The 26,794-nt window shown below is 43.7% G+C and overlaps 1 protein-coding gene across 14 annotated transcripts in view; it reads right to left on the reverse strand.

The window, feature by feature from the left end:
- The window catches only part of DOCK9 (dedicator of cytokinesis 9), a 433,207-nt gene that overhangs the window by 309,519 nt on the left and 96,894 nt on the right, over positions 1 to 26,794 (reverse strand). For 3 of the 14 annotated variants that reach the window (XM_073614423.1, XM_073614419.1, XM_073614414.1), the window contains exon 1: positions 13,152 to 13,422. The exons of 9 other annotated variants lie outside the window; for them this stretch is intronic. In XM_073614423.1, the coding sequence (XP_073470524.1) occupies positions 13,152 to 13,274 (123 nt within the window). In that variant the 5' untranslated portion in view covers positions 13,275 to 13,422. Of the gene's footprint in view, positions 1 to 13,151; positions 13,428 to 26,794 lie in introns of those variants that run through there. 2 more of the 14 variants (XM_073614420.1, XM_073614421.1) reach the window with 2 other exon arrangements.

Genomic DNA, 26,794 nt, shown 5'->3' on the forward strand with positions numbered 1-26,794 from the left:
TCCCGCTGCTGCCAAAAGCCAATCAGAAGTGTGAGTCCCCAGAGAGGCAAGGCTCTCGTGGACATCGCTGGATGTGGGGATCTTCACAAAGTAAGTTTACAAAACTTCAGGATCATTCAGATTAATAGTAATAGACTAGAAATAATTGAAATACAATGTAGAAATGAATATATGATTTTATATTTTTACCCCAAGAGAGAGGTTTTTGGATCAGTTTTTAAAAAAGTGCTGCAAAATGGCAGAATGTATACTAACATTGGCAAGTGATTCCATTAAGTGACGTTGGTTCTAAACTGGCAGAAAGAGTAACAAAAAAAATCCATGGAAAAAGATGGCTCTTGCCATCACAAACACTTAACTGACAGAACAATAAAAAGGAAACATACAGATCCTGTTTTCACCATGAGCCCAATACCTCTCACAAATTTCCATGTGTTATTAACTACAGTGATTTTTGGGAAAGAAAGACGGAAGAGGTTTTTTTTCTAAGCAGGTGATAAAGTTAAAGAGTCAGAAAAACTGGGAATAGGAAATTTGATTTTCCGACTTGCCAAATGTAATCCTGTAACTAAAAAGTGTCCACGTTTGATATGGAAAGCATCTACTACGGAGTATCAGAATGGTAATGATCACTAAGGCTCTGTTTCCACTACTGCGACTTGTTTTGCGACTTGACACATGTCAAGTCGCATGACAAGTCAAAACCCATGTATTTCAATGGTCCCCGTTCTAATTAGTGCGACTCAAGTCGCAGCGTCTCCAAAAAAGGTTCTTGCACTACTTTGTTCCGTCTTCGATGTGACTTGTTCTCCATAGAAAGGTATTAAGTCGCAATGCAGTCGCATGTACATGTCTGACACCGCGACTTTGTTGCGACTTCCACGGAAGTCTACGGAAGCACATGATCTCTGCTCCTCCCAAATACATCACTTCCTATATTGATGTACGTGAGTGTGGAAGACAGGGAGGGGAAGTAACTAAGCAGGATAAGGAATTACATCACTCTGGCTAAATCGCAGAACATCAAAGTTGTTTTTAAAGTCGCATCAAATCGCAACATAAATCGCATTGTAAAGTTGCAGTGTAAATCGCGCAACTTTGGGGACGCACTAGTGGAAACATAGCCTAATGGTTCTATGATGGAAGAAGTAAAACTGCCATGTCATTTTTATGCCCAATGTCTCCTGGATATTGTATCCAACATGACAAAAGTGTCTATGTTCATTATACACCATTTATCAGAACAGGAAAAAAAGTACAAATTTAAATTTTTCATTAAAGGAGAAGTACAGCCAAAGTTCGTTTGGCTGTACCTTCGCCTGTGGATCACAGGAGTGCAGTTCATTCTGCACTTCTGTGACCCATTTTCAGCTAGGGCAATAGAGCAACTAGAGTAAGAGCAAAAGCACTACCGCACCAGTGCGTTAATGTCAGAGCTGGGCTCCTGCCATTTACAAGCAGCTCTTTTCTTTCAGTGCACAGAGGCTGCTCAGCTGTCGGTTAATTACCAGCCACTTGTTTCCACAGTGACTCACCTGATTACCATTACCTGTCTCATTAGTCTAGCCCACAGCCAGCCCCTTTTACTATTTAATCAGCTTTGCTCATTCCCTCCGTGCCCTTGTGTGGACATCATCTCCAGTGTTCTTGTGTATGACTTGGATTGGCTGACTTCTCTTCTGATTCCTGCTCCTGACTCATCTGGTTACCCTCTCCGGCTTCCAAACCCTGGCTTCTGTTTTTTACTATGTTTCTGAACCGTGGTATTTTTGCTATTACATAAAAAGGTGTGATTTCAACTGCATTTTCTGTCTCTGCCTCGCTTATGGTTCCTGACAGTTAAAAACCATATGAGGTTTGCCGATCTCTGTCCACATCAATGTCTATATCGCCTAAGTTCATATTAGTGCAATGCTGCGTTTGCATTCATTTGAACGGGCTGCTGTGCACGAGGAATCCCATGGTTCCAAACTGCCATGCCGTTTTTTTTTGTGAGGCCATGTTTTAAAAAAGTGCAGGAAGCATTTTCACTGTGTTTTTCAGTGTGAGGGGGTGCCATTAACAGGTAATGGCACCCCTGTGTGTGTGTTCTTCTGAGCTATATTCGCATCAGTGTGAATGGTAGCTGCAGGAATCAGAGATCCCTTCTGCAGCTCTCAGTGGCTAGTTGCAACCGCTGGCCACGTTCACTATAATGATAGGTCACAGGGGGTCACATAGCTATTTATGGCTCTCTGCAAAGCCAGCGATTATCTGCAGGGATCGCAGCTTGACACTCTGTAGCATATAGCATTGCATTTTGTGTGCGGATGCAGTTTACACACATTTGCATACCCGCACTAAAGAGAACCTAGCCTAAGGCTGGGTATGCGCTCTTTTTTCATTCAACCCAGTGGGCTTTTGCTACGCTTTTCCAGACCAACAAAAGCGCATGTAAACTATTCCCCATCAATTCCTATGTAGCTGTACACACTGCAGGTATACTGCACTTTGAAAAGTCCTGCATGCTGCATCTTTCGTGAAGTTTTTTAAAAGAGCAACAAAAAAGGCACCTTCCATTGTAAGTCAATGGGAGTGCATGAAAAGCGCATCAGTGTGAAAGGGCCTTTATACATATTTTCTTTGCTCAAGTCATGCAGAAAATGAAAAATTACACCAATGAATGTCCCTGACAGTACAGTTAAGAAAGTGATCAGGAGCATATGGTTATGAATACAACTTTCATATAAGCCTAATGGTAAAGAACTCCACAACAAAAAGAAACCGGTTTCTCATCTACACACTGCAAAGCAAACCTTTCAAATGGATTGAGTGATCTGGGGAATGCATGGCTAAAAGCAACCTCTAGCATTTCATATCCAAACCACCATATTATGTACTGTAATTTTCCTTTTCAGAACGAAAAACAATACATATACCCAAATAAAGTGGTGCTTCTAGGTTTAAATGCTGCTAGCAGGCCAAGCAGTCAAATAATAATGCATTACTGTCTATGACAGTTTTATTGTGTATTGGCTGACTGGACAGTGTTAGTGAGTAGAATTTACCAGCCACAAAAAAGTTAGACATTCAGTAAAATTTGGCATTTTATCCTCCAACCTCCCCCTTGGTACTTAAAGCCCTGGTTCACATTAGTGTGATTTGACATGTCAAATCGGCGGCAATTGCACCATCATAAACGGTGCGACACAACGATTTCAAAAAGTAGTTTCTGTACTACTGCGATTTTGGGGTGCGATTTCCATTGAAATCTGTGCAGAAACCCACACAGATGTCTAAAATTGCAGCTGAAATCGGGACAGACATGCGGGAGTGAAATTGTGCAAGTTCACTTGAACTCACACTGCTTCCTTTCCGCATCTCTGTGTGAACCTGGGCACAAAATACATTTTTCCTGGAGTGACATCCCCCAGAGTCCAATAGGCCAAAAAGTCTCCCTGCAAATGGGTCTCAACCCATCACTGCATCTCTATAGCAGAGTGGAAGACTAAACTAGGACAATGCTTAAGCCCTGGTTCACACTGCTGCAATCTCAGAGATCGTATGTGATTCGGACCCGAACTGCAGGTGCCGATCACATGAGATCTCTGAGCAATGCGAGTTCAGCCATAAGGCTGCTTTCACACTGATGCGTTTTTCCCATGCTAAAGCCTCAATCTCTTTAAATCCTATGGTATTTATCACACCACTGCGCTGCATTTTGACAAGTCCTGGATGCTGCATCTTTGGTGTGGTTTTCAAAACCACAACAAAAGCCTAGGTCTCCACTGAAATGAAAAGAAAATGCGGCAAAAAAGTTTCACAGGCGCATAATAGGCACCCAGAAAAAACTGTACAATCAGAAAATAAAAAGGGTCCACGTACATGGCCTGTAATATTTACAAAATTTGCATATGCTAAAACCAGGCATTTGTCTACTTCTGAAAACAATTATGTTCTAGCTATTAGCCATCAGGTGAATCTCTGACTCCTCTTGTACTTGAAAATAATTGTTAAAGCAAGACCCCCACCCTCTCCCCCCTTCTGTTATTGAACTACACAAAGCATAAAAATCATATCAGTCCAAGTAATAAACTTACATACCCCATTGCCTCCTTTAACATGTGTTCTTCCCAACTCCTCCCTTCCATCATCCTCATGCTTCCCGCACCAACACAGCTATTTTAAAAATCTACATCTCCGGGTTCTACAGGTAGCTAAACATTTTGTACCTTAATGCAGGGAACGTGTTAAGGTAAAAAAAAAATTCAGAACCACTTTAGGTTAGGTCACACTGTTGCAAGTGCAGGACAGCGAGTAAGTCACACCTAGTTCCGCACCTCCCCACAGCCAACATTTCTTCTTAATGGCACCCCCACACATCTGAAACCTCAGCATGTTTTCGGTTGCTGGAAATCGCATGGTGCAAAAGTACCATTTGATTTAACCTTCTGTCCTGGGGAGAACCTTTCTACAAGACAGGAACCCTAATATGGCAATACAACCTGACAGGAGTTTTCATCCTTCCCCAAATCTATCCTAAAAGTATTGGCTACAGACACACCAACTCAACGTATACTCTCACTTATGGGCTGACTAACGCTGGTCATTCACTATATGAAAAAACGGCCGAAATTTGGTAATTTAGACAGTTTGTTCATTTTTGTGCCAACATGCCAGCTTCAGCCAGAAGGCGTGAGGTGCGCAGGGCCATCACAGTCAATTATCTATTTTTTTATGTAGAGCGTACACAGCTAGATTTGTAAAAAGATTTGTCAAGTGTAAAGCTGGCCACAAAATAGATTGTAATTTCAGAAGGTTCAGCAGGTACCAGCTGAATTTAGATCCATGTGTGTCCATGCCTGTTTGACAGAAGTCAACTGTTAGATCGGCTTTTGCCAAATGGGCTTGTTGGAAAATTGTCCTTAATCAGCCAGCTGCAGCCAATCAGCTGCCACGGTCAGTGTATTCGGACAACAGAGTCGCGCTGTCACAACATAATGTCCCAGTGGTGGGGATTCCTCCATCCACCGTGCTTGGAGATATTCACTGTATATATGCCCGTGCAGTTTCTTCAGAAGCCTGTGCTGTGACCAGTGGCTCCAGCGCGCATGTGCGGGAGTGACGTTACGCAGCTCTGGCTAGTCACACAGCAAGGGTCCGTGGCCCCGGAAGGAAGACAGGTGAAGATGGATGCAGCCTCAAGCGGGGACGAAGCAGGCTTCAATTGCAGGGGACATAATGTGCTAGTATGCTAGCATCCACACATTCCACATGAATGAGGGAATTCTTCCCACTGTGACATTATATTCCGACACCAGGGAGACTTCCCCGTCAGAATTCATTGATAATAGCACTGATTCAGCTGGAAAATCTGACAGTGTGGTTCTACAGTAGTCGAACGGAAGAACCTCATTGCCCCATGCATAGATCGAAATCTGGCCGGTCCCTCCTGAACCAGCCAAATTTTGATCCATGTATGGCCGGCTTATTAACGTTAGACAGCAAAGTAGTAGAAAAGGACATAGCACACCCTTATCTTTTCAAGGTCATGTCTTTTGAACATAAAAAGGCCCCTCCATAAAAAATTTAAGCAAGCCAATTAGAATCTACATTTATATACTAAAGATTGAGCTGCACCATACTGATGAAGTCACTCAGGAAAAGAAAACTATTTCCAGTCTTACAAGGACATGCACTCTCCCAACCCCATTCTAAGGGGAAACTGGAACAGTGACATAAAACTATTTTCACACAGATGTGAAAGAGATTTGCACAATGCTTCAGTGCACAAAAGGTGAAATAAAGGGCGTGGGGATGCATCCATCGTAAATATCAAACCTTTCCATATGGTCCCGACTAAAAGGAACATGATGACCTCTGAAAGCAAGATTGCCTTTTCTAAAATGTATATCAGTAGTTATAATGTACGCTGTATCCAAATAATGTGATGCCTAAAGTCGGAATTTTCCCGGACACTTGTTATTGGAAAGGTTATGAATGAGTGTGAAAAAAATAGTACTATCATAGACTGTAGCAAACAAAAACATAGAAGATATAATCAATTAAAAGCAAAATATTGCTATAAAACTATCACTTTAACAAGGGACTATTTTTGAGCTCCCAAAAATGGCAACAATAATAGTACAAAGTAGGAATGCACCGATACCATTTTTTTTTTTTTTTTTAAAGTACCGGTACTCACCGATACCCATCACCTAGAAAGAATAGGTATGTGGATGGTTTGGGAGGGGGGGGGGGGGGGGGGGTAGAGGGGTAAGTCAGGACAGGCTGGGGAGTAGAGGGATAAGCGAGGATGAAGAAGCACAGGGGGTGATGAGGATGCAGCAGAGGACTTCTCTTTCCTGTCTATGTAATCTGTCCCCCCAGGTTTAACCCTTACAGTCCTGGCCCAGCAACTCACCATACACCATAGCCCCTCCATTCTCATGCAGAAGACTGAAGAGCCAGATGGCAAGGATGAGCAGAAAAGTTGAAGATCAGCAGCTCCAGCACTAATTGATGCTGGAGGGGCTCCAGTTTGGGAAGATATTGCTGTCCTGTCCCATCTCTGCCAGCGCTGCCCACACTCCAGGCTCACTTTCATAGCTTCGCTACAGCAGTCATAGCCAGCAATGACAGTGCTCCAAGGAGGGGCTGCCATTGTTGGCTATGACTGCTGTAGCGAGGCTATGAAAGTGAGCCTGGAGTGTGGTCTGGAGTGAGGGCAGCGCTGGCAGAGACAGCGCTCCAAGGAGGGACCCATTTGCTCAATAACTAGGGAGCTCGCTCACAGCACAGCACATGGTGGGAGCTGTAGTTGTCTGCTGCCCGTTAGTGTACAGCCAATCGATTATCGGCATGGTTGCCCCCCTTCAAACCTACCACAGTGCTACCTAATGGTGCCACCCTTGTGGCGGGTGGCTGAAATGTCATCGGTTGTTAAGGACGTGGCAGCTCTGCTCCTTAAAGTGGAGTTCCACCCAAAAATGGAACTTACACTTTTTGGATTCCTACCCCCTCCGGTGTCACATTTGGCACCTTTCAGGGGGGAGGAGGGAGCAGATACCTAATACAGGTATTTGCTCCCACTTCCTGGCATAGATCACCGCGGTGATTGCGGTGACCTACGTCACTTCCGCCGCCTACCCCAATGTATTCTGTAAGACACAGAATACAGCAGGGACCTATGAGGATGCGCAGCGCGGCTCACGCATGCACAGTAGAGAACCAGGAAGTGAAGCCGCACAGCTTCACTTCCTTATTCCCTTAACGAGGATAGCGGCGGCAGCAGCCGAGAGCCGAAGGACAGATCGGCTTCAGCTGCTGACACCGCGGGCTCCCTGGACAGGTAAGTGTCCATATATTAAAAGTCAGCAGCTGCAGTATTTGTAGCTGCTGGCTTTTAATATTTTTTTTCCAGCAATTTTCAGGAAATCCCACTGACAGCTGAAAAAAAAAAGAAGCCAGAAGGTATCGGTTTTCGGGTATCAGTACATTTGAACAAGTACCGATACCCGTGCAAATGCCTAGTATCGGCGCAGATACTGGTATCGGTGCAATCATAGCACAAAGATTCAAATGGCCAAGTCTGCTCAAAACTGATATTTGGAAGCATAGTCAAAACAGTTTTTGCTATTGGTTTTTCCTTAAGAATTTGGTAAGTTCGGAGAAAGGTATCTACATCACAAAAACAAAAATTTGTGGGCCTCCACACCCTTGTAATGGCATAATCCAGCTGTCTTCAAAGCTTATATGGGCAAGTCTTATACCATATCCAGCTGCAATATTTTACATTTTTGTTGTTGGGTCAGTATATTTTTTGCTTTATCTGTCCAGTTGAGGAACTTGCCCTTCACTTTCTGTCCTGGAGACGCAACAAGAAGGGATAGGGAATCTATGCAAAAGGAGAGGAATTCCTCTTTTTAGAGAGTTGTCACTTAGGCCTCATACATAACGTATGCTACTGACGCTTCTTTCTCCTACAGCTGTTTAGCAGCAGCAAAAACGCAGTAAAAAGACATATTTTTCATGCGCATTCCCACATTTGACATTAATACGTTCTATTGGCCAGGATCTTGGCCATTAGAATGCTTTAACGCAGGAAAGCGCCACTCATTAATGAGTAATAATCCACAATAATGAGCTTTTGAGCATTTTTATGCTCAAAAGCTCTCCTGAACGCACAAGTGATGGGTTTTTGTTTTCTACCTCTAAACTTGTGTGAAGTGGAAGGAAAACTATAAATGGCTTTCCAAAATTTTTACAACTAAATATCTTTAAAGTGTGGCGTGCATTTGTATTCAGCCCCCCTTTACTCTGATACCCATAAATAAAATCTAGTGGAATCAAATGCCTTCAGAAGTCACTTAATTACTAAACAAAGTCCATCTGTGTGTAAGTTAATCGCAGTATAAATACAGCTGTTCTGTGAAGCCCTCAGGTTTGTTAGAGAACCTTAGTGAACAAACAGCATCACGAAGGCCAAGGAACACACCAAACAGGTCAGGGATAAAGTTGTGAAGAAGCTAAAAGCAGGGTTAGGTTATAAAAAAAATCCCAAGCTTTAAACATCTCACGGAGCACTGTTCTTTCCATTTTCGGGCGATGGATTGAGTATGGCACAGGCCGGGCAAGGAAAGCATTAATCAGAGAATCAGCCAAGAGGCCCATGGTAAATCTGGAGGAGCTGCAGAGATCCACAGCTCAGGTGGGAGAATCTGTCCACAGGACATCTATTAGTGCACTCCACAAATCTGGTTTTTATGGAAGAGTGGCAAGAAGGCCATATGAAGTCGCGTTTGCAGTTTGTGATTAGCCATGTGGGGGGGACAGCAAACATGTGGAAGAAGGTGCTCTGCCTGTCAGACCAAGATTGAACTTTTTGGCCAAAAAGCAAAACCCTATGTGTGGCAGAAAACTAACACTGCACATCACCCTGAACACATCATCCCCACTGTGAAACATGGTGGTGGCAGCATCATGTTGTGGGGATGCTTTTCTTCAGCAGGGACAGGGAATCTGGTCAGAGTTGATGGGAAGATGGATGGAGCCAAATACAGGGCAAACTTAGAGGAAAACCGGTTAGAGTCTCCAAAAGACTTGAGCGGAGGTTCACCTTCCAGCAGGACAACGACCCTAAACATACAGCCAGAGCTACAATGGAATGGTTTAGATCAAAGCATGTTCATGTGTTAGAATGGCCCAGTCAAAGGCCAGACCTAAATCCAATTGAAAAGCTCTCCATCCAATCTGATAGAGCTTTACATTACAAATTAGAATGGGCAAAAATATCACTCTCTAGACATCCCCAAAAAGACCTCCAGCTGTAATTGCAGCGAAAGCTGGTTCTACAAAGTATTGAGTCAGGGGGCTAAATAGAACTGCATGCCACACTTTTCAGATATTTGTAAAAAAAAAATAAAAACCATTTATCATTTTCCTTCCACTTCACAATTATGCGCCACTTTGTGTTGGTCTATCACATAAAATCCCAATAAAATACATTTATGTTTTTGGTTGTTACATGACAAAATATGAAAAATTTCAAGAGGTATAAATACTTTTTCAAGGCACTGTATAGGGTTTATATAGTAAGAGAACTGGACACAGATGAGGAGCTCCTGAATGTTGTGCTGTGGCTCCCATTAGTGGGAATGATATAGACAAGCAGAGTGCTTGTGTGATGCCAGCCAATAACATATAATACGTTTACGTTTGATGTATATTTACAGTAGAACAATAATGTTAGTGTTCACAAAGTTAACCATATATATTCCACCGCCACCAAAGAAAGGAAATGTGCAAAAACAACCTTTGCCTTTGTACAAACATTTAATGGCAGCCTGACTCGGATGTGTGCTCCAGGCGTATTTTAATTGCCCCAAAATCTCTGCTCGTCCTTACCGACATTTTTATAGTTAGGGTATTTTCTCTAATATATATTTTTCATTTCAGCAGTGCTATTGTAAAGTGACAAAAAGTGCTGCTGGACTGTGAAAACTAGTTAGTCACATGCTTTGTGAGACATCAGAGTTCCATGGGTGGTCACTGCTGACTTTTGCTGAAAATGCTTCATAGTCATCCTGATCCAACTGATTCACAGGACCAGAACAAGTTTCTAGGTTTTGGAGTCAACACTTAAAATAGTATGAATTAGTAGGCTACCATTGAGGCCCCTGAAAACACTAGTTACCTGCTTATCTAGGACTTCAACATTTTCTGAGTCACCTGCCCAATATAAGTAGAGATAGGACCAGGAATCACAGTTGGCCCAATATATTGAAGATACAATGGGAGAGGTTACTGTAGTAATGGCAGCCTCACTATTTCTCCATGCAAAGGTTTCTACAATGCTGTTCATGTCATCCTTAGTGCAATGTCCTGGTCATCAGTCATTCTTTAATGGGAAACATTATTCACCTTTCAAATATTTCCAAGTGTGTTTACGTGAAAAATTCCATACTTGCCTTTCCAGCATGTATTGCTAGTGAAGAGAGTGACTGCACAAATCATAATTATGACAGGATAAGAGTGGAAAACAAAGACATTATACCATAGTATTAAGAGAAAAATGTAATGATCAACATACAGTAAATACAATAATTATCCAAACTAAGCTTTAGGAGTCTTCATTAAGGGTTTCACCTATTTTATATCCTTATCCTTCTGCATTCCTACTTCAGCTGACCACTCATTCCATCCCCCAATTCCCAGAAAGAGCTGTCATTTCACAGCTTGCCAAATGTTATGGAAAACTGCTCACGAACTGATGTGAACATCACACCACTAAAAGTAACCATCAGTGCTATATAACATACCTGTAGGGCAAAGTATAGACAATCCTCAGTAACAAGCTATTTAAATAATGCTTTGTAAAACTGATTCAATAAAGAATTCCACCTTTCAGTGTTCTAGACCAGGGGTCTCCAAACCTAGCAAACAAAGGGCCAGTTTACTGTAATTAAGAATTTAGGGGGGCCAGCCAGTAGGAATAGAAACTGCCCCGTTGTAGGTGTCAGTGGAAGGAATAGTGCCCCATTGTAGGTGTCAGTGGAAGAAATAGTGCCCCGTTGTAGGTGTCAGTGGAAGAAATAGTGCCCCGTTGTAGGTGTCAGTGGAAGGAATAGTGCCCGTTGTAGGTGTCAGTGGAAGAAATAGTGCCCCGTTGTAGGCGTCAGTGGAAGAAATAGTGCCCCGTTGTAGGCGTCAGTGGAAGGAATAGTGCCCCGTTGTAGGTGTCAGTGGAAGAAATAGTGCCCCGTTGTAGGTGTCAGTGGAAGGAATAGTGCCCCGTTGTAGGTGTCAGTGGAAGAAATAGTGCCCCGTTGTAGGTGTCAGTGGAAGAAATAGTGCCCCGTTGTAGGTGTCAGTGGAAGAAATAGTGCCCCGTTGTAGGTGTCAGTGAAAGGAATAGTGCCCCGTTGTAGGTGTCAGTGGAAGAGATAGTGCCCCGTTGTAGGTGTCAGTGGAAGAGATAGTGCCCCGTTGTAGGTGTCAGTGGAAGAAATAGTGCCCCGTCGTAGGTGTCAGTGAAAAGAATAGTGCCCCATTGTAGGTGTCAGTGAAAGGAATAGTGCCCCGTCATAGGTGTCAGTGAAAGGAATAGTGCCCCGTCATAGGTGTCAGTGAAAGGAATAGTGCCCCATTGTAGGTGTCAGTGAAAGGAATAGTGCCCCGTCATAGGTGTCAGTGAAAGGAATAGTGCCCCATTGTAGGTGTCAGTGAAAGGAATAGTGCCCCGTCATAGGTGTCAGTGAAAGGAATAGTGCCCCGTCATAGGTGTCAGTGAAAGGAATAGTGCCCCGTCGTAGGTGTCAGTGAAAGAAATAGTGCCCCATTGTAGGTGTCAGTGAAAGGAATAGTGCCCCATTGTAGGTGTCAGTGAAAGGAATAGTGCCCCATTGCAGGTGTCAGTGAAAGGAATAGTGCCCCATTGTAGGTGTCAGTGAAAGGAATAGTGTCCCATTGTAGGTGTCAGTGAAAAGAATAGTGCACCGTTTTAGGTGTCAGTGAAAGGAAGAATGCCCCATCGTAGGTGTCAGTGAAAGGAATAGTGCACCATCGTAGGTGTCAGTGAAAGGAATAGTGCACCATTGTAGGTGTCAGTGGAAGGAAAAAAGTGTCCCGTCGTAGGTGTCAGTGGAAGAAATAATACCCTCATTGGTGTTTTGAAAAAAACTAGAAAAGTTTCTTTAAAAAAAATAACATTATATTACATGTACTAAAATTCAGAGAATGTAATAGACAGGCAAAGACTCCATAAATGACCATGGGTAAATGTTTACAGCGATTGTACATTCTGCTAAGTAGTCATTAGTGAGCCTTGCACAAGTAGACTTTCCCATTAGATGAGTGGTGGTCATTAGGCAGAACACACTTCAATAATGTACATTATCCTTTTCTTACATTCTTCAGAAAAACTCTGCATCTAGTAAAAATCACACATCACAAAAGGTATCCCCCTCTAAAAGTAGAAGACATGAGACAGAAATTAGAGAGATACCCTAAGCTTAACGCCCCATGAATATTGCACGCCCACTGGACGAATACAATATACATGAAAGCTCCCAGAACAAACTAATCTGCCTGAAGCTGTTATCACCACATCAAAGGCACTGTAGGCATAACTCCACTCATTTTTGAGTTAACTCACATTAATAAACTTTTTTTTCTAAAGATATCAGGGAAAACATTTACTGTTTTTGGTCTTCTAAACATTTCAACACCTAAAGGCTGTCATACACAGGTCAATGACATCTGATTCCTGCTGAACTGGCTGACACTTAAGCCATGGATGTCCCTGTCAGCACCACCCGGAGTGACAAAAATGATTGTTCAATCGACTTGTTAAAGGACGCAGGTGGAAAATTTGTGGACAGTGCTGCATCTAAATCAGATGCAGTCACTGTTTGGGAATAATGACAGCCGTAGCTATGGGCTGTCAGAATGCAGTAGTCGGCATGGAGTTTCTTTCACCCCGCTGTTTAGCATTGATAGAGGAATGTACGAAAGAAATCTGTGTGTGTATGGCTAGCTTTACAGCCAGAACAGTTACTGACATTACAAATCTATAACAGGTTAGCAAGTTCAGATGAGGCTCTTAACTGACAAGCCACAACACAAGTGGGCTAGTTTTGTAAGACAAACAAGAACCCCCCCCCAGTCCTTACCGGCTCAGGTGCTGGACTCTCTGCCTCCAACTCTGCGTCAGCAGCAGCATCCTTATACTGCTGAGGAGACTCAATGACAAGCTCCTTCTTCACACTTTTACCAGTGTTTGTCCTACTCTGCATTTTGCCTTGTGCTCACCACCTTGGTAACAGGTCCCAAAAACTCTTCAATCTCTTCCAGTATTCACTAGCATGTCAGAAAGCAGAGGGAGTGGGAAGTGCCTCTCCCATTCTCAAAGCAGAAAAAAAAAAAAAAAAAAAAAAGAGGAAAATTCAACAGTTGAAGTCTTTTCTAGGGAGAAATGCAGGAAGGTTGTGAGCCGGCCTCTGAAGGGGGCTGGAATACTGTCCAGGCTGGAAAAGGAGGATCTGTTTTCATGACACAAGGAAAACAAGCCACAAGTGCTGTGCTGTGCATGGTGCAATGTGGCTCAGGCTGGAAGGAGCAGATGTTCTCTTAACAGCAGCCGGCTTAGTTACTTACTTAGCTGGACGCACGCTTTTGTTTTATGAGATAAATAGGAGTGTTCAGACAATCTACAATGAGCACTGTCTCTTTTGTTCTTTAAAGGTTCTTAGAGGACTAAAACCTACTTTAAAAAGAAACAAGGTATATTAGCTTCCATTGTTATCCCAGGCAGGCAGCACAGACTGTATATCAGAGCAGCAGAAGTCTGTTCTGTGGGAAAGTGCACACCCTAGTAATCTGGTACTAATCAGAAGGGAGGGAACACCGACATGCCAAGACTAACTTATACAATTAAACTGCTTTACCGCACAGCTAGCTCAGCTGTTAAAGATACAGAGCACCTGTGCAAAGAGCAATAGGTGTTTACCAGGGTGGATTTGATTTAAATCATTTTTAAAGAGCAACTGTCATCTCTGTCCCGCAGTGGCTCTTCCGCTGACCCGCTGTTGACTCACCAACAGTCTCATTCACTTTAATAGGACGGCTGGGGATGTGGCAGTGACACAACAAGGTGAGGGACGTGGCGCCAGCAGGTGAGTGGATGCCCGCTAACAGGCGCTGCCATGATGTATCTATAATGACAGGTGCTCTTTAAATGTAAGGACTTATTCTTGCTGGTAGTTAGAATCTTTAATATTTGCAAACAAGGTTTCCTATTTAGAGTAATAAGCTGTCAGGTTAGTAAAACGATATCAGAACCGATTCTGTCATACAGATTGTAGTGTACATAGATCTGAAAAACAGTGGGATAAAGGAATATTGCTGAACTATGTTTTATCTGTGAAATTGTGTGAATGCATCAATGCAGTACATATTATCTCAGCTAACAGAGCTTGGATTCATTGAATGACTTTACAAAAAAAGGTAAAGATTGCAGAATATACAGCCTCATGCTACATAACTAAGCTCCATTTCATGCTGAATAAACAAAATTATTAATGTATCTTAAGTACTTGCTGCCCAAGCTATAGCCAAAAGATGGCTACAGCGTGGGCCTTAATTGCCGGGAGGGCGTCCATGGACATCCTTCCAAGCATGAGCTGCCTGCGGGTCACACGCAGCGTGCTCTGTGATCACTGAGTCTATGAGACTCAGCTGATCACAGATCAGAGCCTGGCCCCTTACCACGTGATCAGCTGTCAGCCAAAGACAGCTGATCACGTGATGAATACAGAAGATCTATAATCAGTATTTTATTTCCCTTACACCATCAGCGTGAGGGGAAAAAAAAAATCACCGCCTTCTGTAAGAGGGACATCAGTCCCTCACACAGAGAGCCGCGGCTGCCTCATCCATGCCACCTGCCAGTGCCACCTATCAGCCACCAGTGCCACCTATTTTTGCCCACCAGTGCTGTCAATCAATGCCCATCAGTGCCGCCCATCAGTGCCACCTACCAGTGCCCCCCATCAGTGTAGCCCATCAATGAAGGAGAAATTTTTTATTTATTTTTTTTTTTTTAAATATCAGTCTTTTGTCTTTTTTTTTTTTTTGCTAAAAAAAAAGAAAAACAGCAGTGATTAAATACCACCAAAAGAAAGCTATTTGTGTGAAAAAAAATGATAAAAACTAAATTTGGGTACAATGTTCCATGACCGCGCAATTGTCATTCAAAGTGTGACAGCGCTGAAAGCTGAGAAATGGTCAGGGCAGTAAGGGGGTTTAAGTGCCCTGTAGGCAAGTGGTTAAATAGAAAACCATCTTTAGATTGATTTTTACTCCAAAAGCATTTTATTAAAATAAATTTGATAACCAAAAAAAAAATAAATTGATTTAAAGCTAAAAAAAAATCTATTTAAATAAAAAAACAAAAAAAAAAAACAAAAAAAATCATTGATTTATATCCACCCTGGTGTTAACACACCACCCTCACTATTATACCCTATAAGAAATAGAATGGAGAGAACTGCATGGATTGTTCTCGCACAGTGACCACAGGACAGTCAGGCCTTGTGACCATAATTTCTTTCCAATCACAGGTGCAGATTGTCTAACAAAATGACCAAATTTTCTGTCTGTAAAAGCATGTGTAAGGCTGGGTTCACACTGGTCCGACAAACGCTCCGACATTGGGAGCTCATGTCGCATGACGTGTGAAATTTAATGTTTCCCTATGGGAGCCGTCCTAACTGGTCCGACACAAGTCGTTCCGACTTTAGAAATGCTCCCTGTACTACTTTGGTCCGACTTTGATCCTACTTCAGCCTATTGACTATCATTGAAGTCGGATCAAAGTCGGATTGCCGTCTTGCATGATCCGACTTTGGCACGCGACTTGTGCTCAGATGTTCTTGAGGGGGAACTCCGCGCCAAATTTTAAATAAAAAACCGGCATGGGTTCCCCCTCCAAGAGCATACCAGGCCCTTGGGTCTGGTATGGATCTTGAGGGGAACCCCCTACGCCGATAAAGGCGGCGTGGGGGTCCCCCCCAATCCATACCAGACCCTTATCCGAGCAAGCAGCCCGGCCGGACAGGAATGGGGGTGGGGACGAGCGAGCGCCCCCCCCCCCCTCCTGAACCGTACCAGGCCGCATGCCCTCAACATGGGGGGTTGGTGCTTTGGGGGAGGGGGCGCGCTGCGGCCCCCCACCCCAAAGCACCTTGTCCCCATGTTGATGAGGACAAGGGCCTCTTCCCGACAACCCTGGCCGTTGGTTGTCGGGGTCTGCGGGCGGGGGCTTATCGGAATCCGGGAGCCCCCTTTAATAAGGGAGCCCCCAGATCCCGGCCCCCCACCCTATGTGAATGAGTATGGGGTACAGCGTACCCCTACCCATTCACCTAGGAAAAGTGTCAATTTAAAAAAAAACACTACACAGATTTTTAAAGCATTTTATTAGACAGCTCCGGGGGTCTTCTTCCGACTTCGGGGGTCTCTCCGGTTCTTCTCCACGCTCTCCGGATCTTCTGCCGGGCTCCTCCGCTCTCTTCTGCTCTTTTGCCGCTCTTTTGCTAAAGCGGAGGAGCCTGGTCTTCAATCTTCTGCCTTCTGCCTTCTGCCTTCTGCCCTCTTCTCCTGATGTTGACACGACGCTCTCCCCGGCTGGAATGCTCTCTGTGCGCTCTGCTCTGACTTATATAGGCGGTGACCCCGCCCCCTTATGCCGTCACAGTCCCTGGGCATGCTGGGACTGTGACGGCATAAGGGGGCGTGGTCATCGGGTGATGACCACGCCCCCTAAAAACGTCACAGTCCCAGCATGCCCAGGGACTGTGACGGCATAAGGGGGCGGGGTCACCGCCTATATAAGTCAGAGCAGAGCGCACAGAGAGCATTCCAGCCGGGGAGAGCGTCGTGTCAACATCAGGAGAAGAGGGCAGAAGGCAGAAGGCAGAAGGCAGAAGGCAGAAGATTGAAGACCAGGCTCCTCCGCTTTAGCAAAAGAGCGGCAAAAGAGCAGAAGAGAGCGGAGGAGCCCGGCAGAAGATCCGGAGAGCGTGGAGAAGAACCGGAGAGACCCCCGAAGTCGGAAGAAGACCCCCGGAGCTGTCTAATAAAATGCTTTAAAAATCTGTGTAGTGTTTTTTTTTAAATTGACACTTTTTTCCTAGGTGAATGGGTAGGGGTACGCTGTACCCCATACTCATTCACAAAGGGTGGGGGGCCGGGATCTGGGGGCTCCCTTATTAAAGGGGGCTCCCGGATTCCGATAAGCCCCCGCCCGCAGACCCCGACAACCAACGGCCAGGGTTGTCGGGAAGAGGCCCTTGTCCTCATCAACATGGGGACAAGGTGCTTTGGGGTGGGGGGGCCGCAGCGCGCCCCCCTCCCCCAAGGCACCACCCCCCATGTTGAGGGCATGCGGCCTGGTACGGTTCAGGAGGGGGGGGGGGCGCTCGCTCGTCCCCACCCCCATTCCTGTCCGGCCGGGCTGCGTGCTCGGATAAGGGTCTGGTATGGATTGGGGGCGACCCCCCACGCCGTTTTTTCGGCGTAGGGGGTTCCCCTCAAGGTCCATACCAGACCCAAGGGCCTGGTATGCCTCTGGAGGGGGAACCCATGCCGGTTTTTTATTTAAAATTTGGCGCGGAGTTCCCCCCCTAAAGATTCATACCAAACACAGTGCCGGCATTGGCGGGGATCCAAGTCGGATCCCCGTTCATTGAAAGTCGGACACATGCCGGCTTCATGTCGCAGGGCAAAGTCGGATCCAAAGTAGGACGGCTGTCGTGTCGCACCAGTGTGAACCCAGCCTCATAGCACCTACCGTCTAATCACTATTTTTGTATCCAATTTGATTACATTCAAAAGCACAGGTTAAAGCCCATCTCCAGGATTAAAACCCACCTTCTGATTGTTGGCATGAAAAAAAAAAAAAAAACACCCTTTTTAACCTACCTTAAAGTGGTTTTAAAGGCAGAATGTTTTTTATTAAGATAAAAAGCCTTCTGTGTGTAGCACTATCAAAGTCAGTTAGCCAATCAGGAGAGAAGGGGGAATGGATACACAGAGGTTCAGCTTGGCTCAGGGGCCCCCATAGCAAGCTGCTTGCTGTGGGGGCACTCAGCAGGATGGAGGGGCCAGGAGAAAAAGCCAAAGAAAAAACAGAGAAGAGGAGGATCGGGGCTGCTTTGTGCAAAACCATTTCACAGAGCAGGTAAGTATAACGGGTTTATTATTTTTAAAGAAAAAAAAATGACTTAAATATCACTTTAAGCCCCCAGTTACCAGACACTCCAGCATTAAAGTCTGGTACACACTATATTTTTTTTCCATTCAATCCACAGGTTGAACGAAAAAAAAACAAAAAACAACACGATCTACTCCAGGTCGGAGCACTGTAATTCTGAACTAACGTTATTACAGCAATCTCCCCTGCTGAGCTGCTGTGTTCTGACAGGGACACACACACACCCCGGCCCGCCAGAACACTCCGATCAGCAGCTGGTTTTCCAGCATGCTCGTCGGACAGAAGCCAAACGACCAGCTTCTGTTGGACCGACTGACACAGACACGGGCCAATGTCAGCCGGTTTTTATTGAAATGATTGTTACTGAGCACTCGGCCCGTGTGTATGGGGGTTAAAGTGATTGTAAAGGTTTGCGTTTTTTTTTTTTTAAATAACAAACATGTCAAACTTACCTCCACTGTGCAGTGCGTTTTGCACAGTGTGGCCCCCGAACAACGACTTCTGGGGTCTGGGGTCCAGCGGCTCTCGCGGCTGGCTCCTCTCATCAGATAACCCCCTAGGAGAAGCGCTCTCCCCAGGATGGGGGGGGGGGGTGTTACCTTCCGGACGCTCTCCCGAGTCCAGCATTTGCATCTATAGACACGATTCCGGGCCTGCCCCCTGGCACCCGCGTCATTGGCTGCCCTGCTGTCAATCTATCCAATCAAGAGCCGAGAACCCCGGGTAAAGGAAGAGCGTGTCTCCGCCAGGGGAAATTCCAGGGCTCAGGTAAGTAAAACGGGGGGTTGGGGGGGGGGCGGTGACTTCAAGGTGTTTTTTCACCTTAATGCATAGGGTACATTAAGGTGAAAAAACACAAGGGTTTACAGTCCCTTTAAGTCTTCTCTTCAGGTTAGTTCCTGTATAGAATCGCATTTCTGCCTGCATGTTGATAATGCCTATTGGCTGTCCAATGGCAGGGTCCTCTCAGGATCCGACGGGCCAAGGGGAGTGAAGGGGATTGGTGGACAGAAGTGCATCTAAGGTGCTGGCTTAGTGGGCCCTGCAGCCAGAAACTACAACTGCGAGGGACCTGGGTGGGCAGTGGGTCTTAAGCGAGTATAACTTATTTTTACAGGTAAAAAAAGAAAATACTTTACAGGATGGGATATTAGGGGGGGAGGGGAGACATAATTTTAGTCTTTAATTATTTTGAACATATCTAAATCAGTGTTAATAGTAAAAAAAAAAAATATTATATATTATATAATATATATATATATATATATATCTATAGATATATATATATATAGATCTATAGATCTATATATATATCTATAGATATATATATATATATATATATCACTGTACAAGCTCTGCTTTCCAGAACTTCCTATCTGGTAGAGTGGACTCTTACATCACAAAAGCAGGAGCAATTGCTCAGAAGTCAACCCCACGTGTCAGCACATAGGAGGTACCTCCAAGTTCCTGCACATTAGACGCATTTTAAAGTGGAACCTTACACGCAAGCTTAAAATGATTGTAAACACTCTCACATGCCCAGTGAAATGACTGGCCTCAGGTGATACACACAGATAAAACAAATCCTCCTACATAAGTTTTACTTGTTTACCTGCAGTCGTCTCTTCCCCATACCCCTTCAAAAAGGCATACAATCCTTCTCCATCTAGAGAGCTTCAGTTACACTGTGTGAGAGCTGATTGGAGGATAGACCCACACCCCCTCCATAAAGCAAACAGAAGCTAAGGAAGAATACAGAACTGTGTTCTGAATAGACAAGATGAGTGATGAGCTCTCCTCCCTGTCACAAATTTATCTCATGTGTGGGGAAAAAACTTTTCAGAAGTGGCTCAAGCTGGTAACAGAGGAAGGAAGAACCAGAGAGAAACCACACTTACAGCTTTGGAGAGAGAGAGAAGTAAACACTACGGATATATATGTATTTTGTTCAGAGTTCATGGCTCCACTTTAATACACTTTTTAAAAAAAAAGATTATTCCTAATCATCTATTCAAAACCTCTTGTATTTCAGTCATAAAACTGCAAATGAGTTAGGCTGGTCATAAATTATACAATTTTACTTTAGATTTACCAAAACCATATGAAGTCAAACCTAAACACTTTTAAAATGTATGCAATCAGGCAGGCACTACATAGTTGAAGGTAAAGCTAAAGGAAATTGAACAAGAAAATTGTATGTATGATCAAGCCCACCATTGGAATCCAGTGCTGTCTCCTGAACACGTGCACCAACTATCCTGTTGTCAACATTATGGACATGCCTGATCCTTCCCATAGCAGCTCATGTGATCTGTGCTCCTATCATGGGTACATGGCAATAAAAACAGAATATCACTTCAAAACAGAGAACACACATGCACAGGATTTCATTCTGATGGTAGAAGGTGAAAGCAAGCAGGCACATATTTAGTATATATGTTTGAGCTCCACTATGGTAGCCATATGCAGCATTAGCAGATCAATGACACATTTGAAAATGTGGATAACATTTCATAAATGTACTAAACACAAAGCAATACAAAAGCCCTACTCTTTCAATATAAAATGCCCTGCTGGGTATATAAAGAGATTCTGCCATGAGAATATACTTTACATGAGTAAGGGCCACCTCACTGTTTCATTCACATATGTGTGTCTGAGTGCATGAAAGCAGCACATCTGCTCTCCAGTGAGCTGCAATGCATGGTAATGCACTGCTATGCCAAAACAGTGTGTACCCAGTATTAGGCCTGGTTCACACAGGCTTCAGCTGGTATAAGAATAGTGTAAACAGCAAGCTGTGACAAAGCATTTCAAGAGCGTTCAGCAAGCTTTGCTGAAGCTATTAAAGAACCATTAAGCTTCAGTTTGAATGGTTATTAAATGCTGAACACAAACACAGGATCTAATGTTGAACATAGATTCTAACGGAGTGCTGATAGCCACATTAAACAAGCTGCTAGCAAGCTTCAGAATGTCTTGAAGCTTGATGAAAACCTGCTGAAGCCTGCTAGCAATTTGTTTAAGGTAACAAGCAACACTTCCATTAGGATCCATGTTCAACATTTACAAACTGGAGCTGAACGGTTCTTTAAAAGCTTCAACAAAGCTTTGCAAACGCTTTGTCAAAGCTTGCTGTTTACACTGCTCTTATACAAGCTGAAGCCCATGTGAAACAGGCCTTTGTGTAAGAATATGCACTGTCATTAAAGATCTATAGAACTGTATACTTAAAGTAAATGTAAATTACAGAATGAGAAGGGTCACGTTTTTATTGTCATTTGTGTTCCCGGAGGTAAGATTCAAACTGCTATTTGTGACCATTGTCACCTTGACAGAACAGGATAGGAAGTCCCAACATTTGGAGTGGTTACCAGAGAAAGAAGTAAGGAGAAAACTTTCAGCTGGGACACCTGTTCTTAGGTCAAGGCTCAAAATGGGAATTCTGTTCACTTGAGAGGGATTTCCTAGCATTTCTAAGACAGGCAAAGTGGTAAGGTCTCATGTACACTGCAGCTGATAAACGGACGTTCAGAGGCAGTTGGCTGCTTTTTTCAGCTGTCCCTGAACTCATCCAATGTTATCTTATGTGTACATGTACACGGGGTCATTTAATGTCGTTTTTAGGCAGTTGCGTTTAGAGGCTTTTCTTTGAAGGCAAAAAAATTTGTTCAGATGCTGAAGTTTCCGACGTTTCAGACGCTAAATGCGGTACCGGCATTTAGCCGCGTTCTGTTTACAGGCGATTTTCATTTTTTGGTTGTAAAAACGTCCCGCGTACTTGAAGCCTAAGGTGTATCCAAAACCAAAACTTTATATATTGCAGCTTACTAACTCTTAGATGTGGTGGCTGCATTAGACCAAACTGTCCGCAGCAAGTGGCATTTAGAGGGTTGAGGCAAACCATTAAACACGGACAGGGATTGCTTACAATGGTCAGCTTATATTTAACCACTTGCCCTCCGGAAGGTTTACCCCCTTCATGACCTTGTCTATTAGGCTAGGTTCACACTGCTGCAAATTCAATTGCGAATTTGAGCTGTTGCGATCGCTCAAATTCGCAAGTCATTTAAATTACATAGATTAACATTAGTGCCGTTCACATCAATGCGTTGCGAATATAACCTGCGGGAAAAAAAAATGTCCTGTGTGAGTTTGATCCATGTGGAATGCGAATTCAGCTCCATAGACTGAAAAATTTGCAGTAGAATCACAAGAACACATATAGAATTCGCAATGCAAATTCGCAACGCAATAGGAACAAAATCACGCTAAATTCGCACTGCAGCAGTGTGAACCTAGCCTTAAACATTGCACTACTTTAAATGGTAATTGCACGGTCATGCAACACTGTACCCAAATGAAATTTAGATTTTTTTTTTTCATACAAATAGAGCTTGCGCTCAGTGGTATTGGATCACTGCTGGGTTATTTTTAACTATATAAATGAAAAAAAGATAGAAAATTTAGAGAGAAAAAAAAAACGTTTATTTTCTGCTAAAAAACATACAATTTACTTTTTTTTATTTAAATTTCTTGATGAGTTCAGGTCAAAATGTATTCTGCTACATGTCAATAAGTGTATATTTAGTTTGTGTGAAAGTTATAGTGTCTGTATGTATACTGGAATTTTTTTTTTCTTTTAGGCTGGGTTCACATGATTGCCGCCTGGGGCTCACAGCAGGGGTCCGGTGCGTCCCTGTTCACCATTTCAGGTCCGATTTTAGCCTTAATTTTTGGGCTAAATTCGGACTTGAAAAATGGACCAAAAGATGCACAGGACCCCTGTGCAAATTCACAGTGGAGATATGTGAACCGGCTCCATAGAGAGCCGGTCACAATCTCCTACCATGCGAATCGGATGCGAGGAAACCCACATTCAATTTGCATAGGTGTGAAGCCAGGCTAATACTAGTAATGGCGGTTATCAGCAAATTCTAGTGGGACTGCGATAGTATGGCAGGCTAGCTGACGCTGGCTAGGGGGGTTTACACTGGCTGACATTGACATCAATGGTGACACTAATACCGTGATTAGCGCTAATACTATACACTGCTGTTGTACTAATGACACTGGCTGGGAAGGGGTTAACATCTAGGGGCAATCAAGGGGTTAAATGCGTGCCTAACAAGGTTTACTATGTGTGTTATGTGCCGCTTTTACTAAGTGATCTTGCTGTTTTTTTCCCTGCTTTGCAGGGAATAAAGAAACAGCAAGATCGCCTATCAGTATTTGGAGTAAACAATGAGGGTCATTCACTAAGAAGGCGGCACTGCGCCAGTTCATACATTAATTGGTGCGCTGGAAAATTAATTAATCGAACGTACAAACCGGCGCCATTGAAGCGCAAATAGCGATAACAAATACCCGCATATGTAAACTGCAACTGGCGCTAAGGTAACTGCGGTTTTCTCATTAATAGTGCACGCCCAATACAATTGGTTAATTTAATCTCATTGGATGTGTCTTGTTAGGCAATTAGTAGGTGTTCTCAGTTAATTAACCTTTTTGATGCTAATCTCATTCCTATTACTTCTAATATATCTTTGAAATGTGTTTATTTTTTTACCCAAATCTTTCAATACATTATAGAGAACAGAGAAGTGTTTCTAAACCCAATACATTAATATTTTCAGATCTTTAAAAGGTGACTATACACTACAATCAGTTAGATCTTAAATAAATTAGAATTAGTGCAAGAGCATGTTTGATTTCCTAGAATTTGAATTAATTGTTCAAGTGAGTCTTCCTATTACCCATTTTGCCTAAATATTGAGTTGTACAGAGATTGGCCAATCAGATAGCATAGTGCATGACCATCTTAAGTGCCAAATTTGGAATGTAGATTTGTCATGACCCACTTGTATTTTCCAAACAATATTTCTTGGGCATTATACAAGGCACATGAGAAACCACCTTTTTTCAAGACATGCTAGAGTGATCAGGAATCTTCAAACTACGGCTCCCCAGCTGTTGTGGAACTACACATCCCATGAGGCATTGTAAAACTCTGACATTCACAGACATGACTAGGCATGATGGGAATTGTAGTTCCTTAACAACTGGAGGGTCGTAGTTTGAAGACCCCTGTGCTAGACCATTATTATGCCACCAGATTTGGGAGATTTCACAAGAACCTACATCTATAAATATATATCTATAAAAAAATAGATATCTATATATAGATAGATATATCTATATCTCATATGCATTAGAGGGGGAGGTTAAATGCCCTTTTAGAAGGAGCTAGAGGAGCGAGAGTCTTTTTACATAATTTTAACAAGGTGCATGTCACATGTTGGCAACGTAACATGCTAACATGACCTGTGTGCAAATCTCCTTAAAAAAAAAAAAAAAAAAACACATAAAAGGTGAACCAGCGTAAAAAAACAAAACAAAACACATTTGTCAAGATTAGAGGTGCGCCCGTTCAACCCATACAATTACATGTACGTTGCTTAACATTTACTAAGATTTTGGCCGCGCAGTTAACAAGCTCATGTGAACGAGCACAAGAGCTGCTTGCGCATGCACACTGCTTACATTGATCTCCACAGTTCTAAACGTACTTGCAGGCACAGCAGGCTCTCTGAAAAAGTTACTTTCTCATTCTATTTTGGGCATATTTGTTTCTTGGGCAGTTGTTACTAAACTTCCTCACATCACCCCATAATATTGGCACCTCCATCTTCTGTCAATATGGAATTGGAGATGCCGTGCGCCATGTCCATAGTGGCACACAGACTGCATTCTCCCGTGCGCCGAGGTGGCTATAGTAAATGGGGGATTCGAGCTCTGTTACTGGCGCACCGTGACATAAATATGGAAATGTGAGTTGTGCCTCGCGCCTCTACTGATGGCGCACGGCTTTAGTAAATCACGCCCAATGTGTTGTTTACAACAGAGAGCTCCCTTCCCTAAATTATGGAGCTGATCAGAGGGTGCCGGCAATAAATCATTTGCTGGAATCCACCAATCGACTTGTGCTTTAACTAATCACAGCGTGCCCCCTACCCGGAAGAGCTGGATCGCATATTAGATACGTAATCCAACGCAGAGAGGCTGCTTTGCCATACTTCTAAGGCCCCTTTCACACGAGGCAGTCTCCGTTTCCACGGAGCCTGCCTCGGTCCGTCGGCTCAGCAGGAGATCAGTCCGTTGATCTCCGCTGAGCCGGCGGATGACAGGTCCCTCTCTGCTCACTGAGCGGGGAGGGGCTCGTCAGGCGCCGCTGCTGCCTATGGAGGGATCGGATGAAAACGGACAGCATGTCCATTTTCGTCAGATACCTCCCGATCTGATAGCGATGGATCTGGACCTAGGGCCATCCGTCTGCTTTTAGCGGATCGGACGGGTCGGATATCAGCAGACATGTCTCCACTGACATCCGTCACTCCATAGGCTAACATGGAGCGCCCGTTCAGGTCCGCCGTCAAAACTGACAGGCGGACCTGAACGGTCCGATCGTGTGAAAGGGGCTTAAGGGAGGTATAAGCGAATATTACATTTTGTTTTTTGGGTTTAGATACACTTTAATTAAAATATCCTTAGAAGGACACAGTGCAAAGCATACCCTGATAGGGGTTTTAATCCCTCCCTATCCCCATCTTAAAAAATAAAATAAAAAAAGAAGATTCTGTTTACATACAATTTAATGAAAGACGTTATGAGTGTACTTGTCTAGGTAGACAGAAATGATTTCTTGATACACAGACACTATTGCCTGCTACAGCCTGATAAGGATCGTGTGAAGAATATTATCAGCTCTCATGAACTATGTGGTTTGTTTTGTCTCCTCCTCACAAGAACAACCAGAAAAACTCCACAGCTCACAGCAAAACAGATAAATGCTTGTCTGCTGCTTGAAATGAGAGAGATTTAATTCAGACACTGCAAGGCTTGTGACAAGTGCAGAAGATCAATCCCCGAACCCACTCTGTGGAAATTGTAAATCTAAGCATTTTCTCAGGAAGGTACAAATCATGTTCACCTTCCATGCTTAAGTGGGCAGAAATGAAATTATTTTTTAGTATTAGCCCACATGAGTGATGACACATTACAGAAAGATACCCATCACCAAACAAGAAGGCAAAACTTGTTTGTTACAGACAGCAACATTTTTCTGGTTTATGAATGCAAAACCCATAGCGGATCAGTAGTTTTTAGCCAGCGCTGACCATGGAGAACTTGGAGCTTTGTCCTTTTGTTCTAATGCCCCGTACACACGATCAGAAATTCCGCCAGCAAAAGTCGGATGTGAGCTTTTGGTCAGAAATTCCGACCGTGTGTATGCTCCATCGGACTTTTGCTGGCAGAATTCCAGCCAGCAAAAGATTGAGAGCAGGTTCTCTATTTTTCGGTTGGAAAAAGTTCCTATCCGAAAATGCGTTCGTCTGTATGCAATTCGGACGTGCAAAAAATCACGCATGCTTGGAAGCATTGAACTTCATTTTCTCGGCTCATCGTAGTGTTGTACGTCAGAGAATTTGTGTGTGACCATGTGTATGCAAGGCACGCTTAAGCGGAATTCCGTCAGAAAAA

Source organism: Aquarana catesbeiana, linkage group LG02 (assembly GCF_042186555.1).
Source record: "Aquarana catesbeiana isolate 2022-GZ linkage group LG02, ASM4218655v1, whole genome shotgun sequence".
Lineage (NCBI taxonomy): Eukaryota > Metazoa > Chordata > Amphibia > Anura > Ranidae > Aquarana > Aquarana catesbeiana.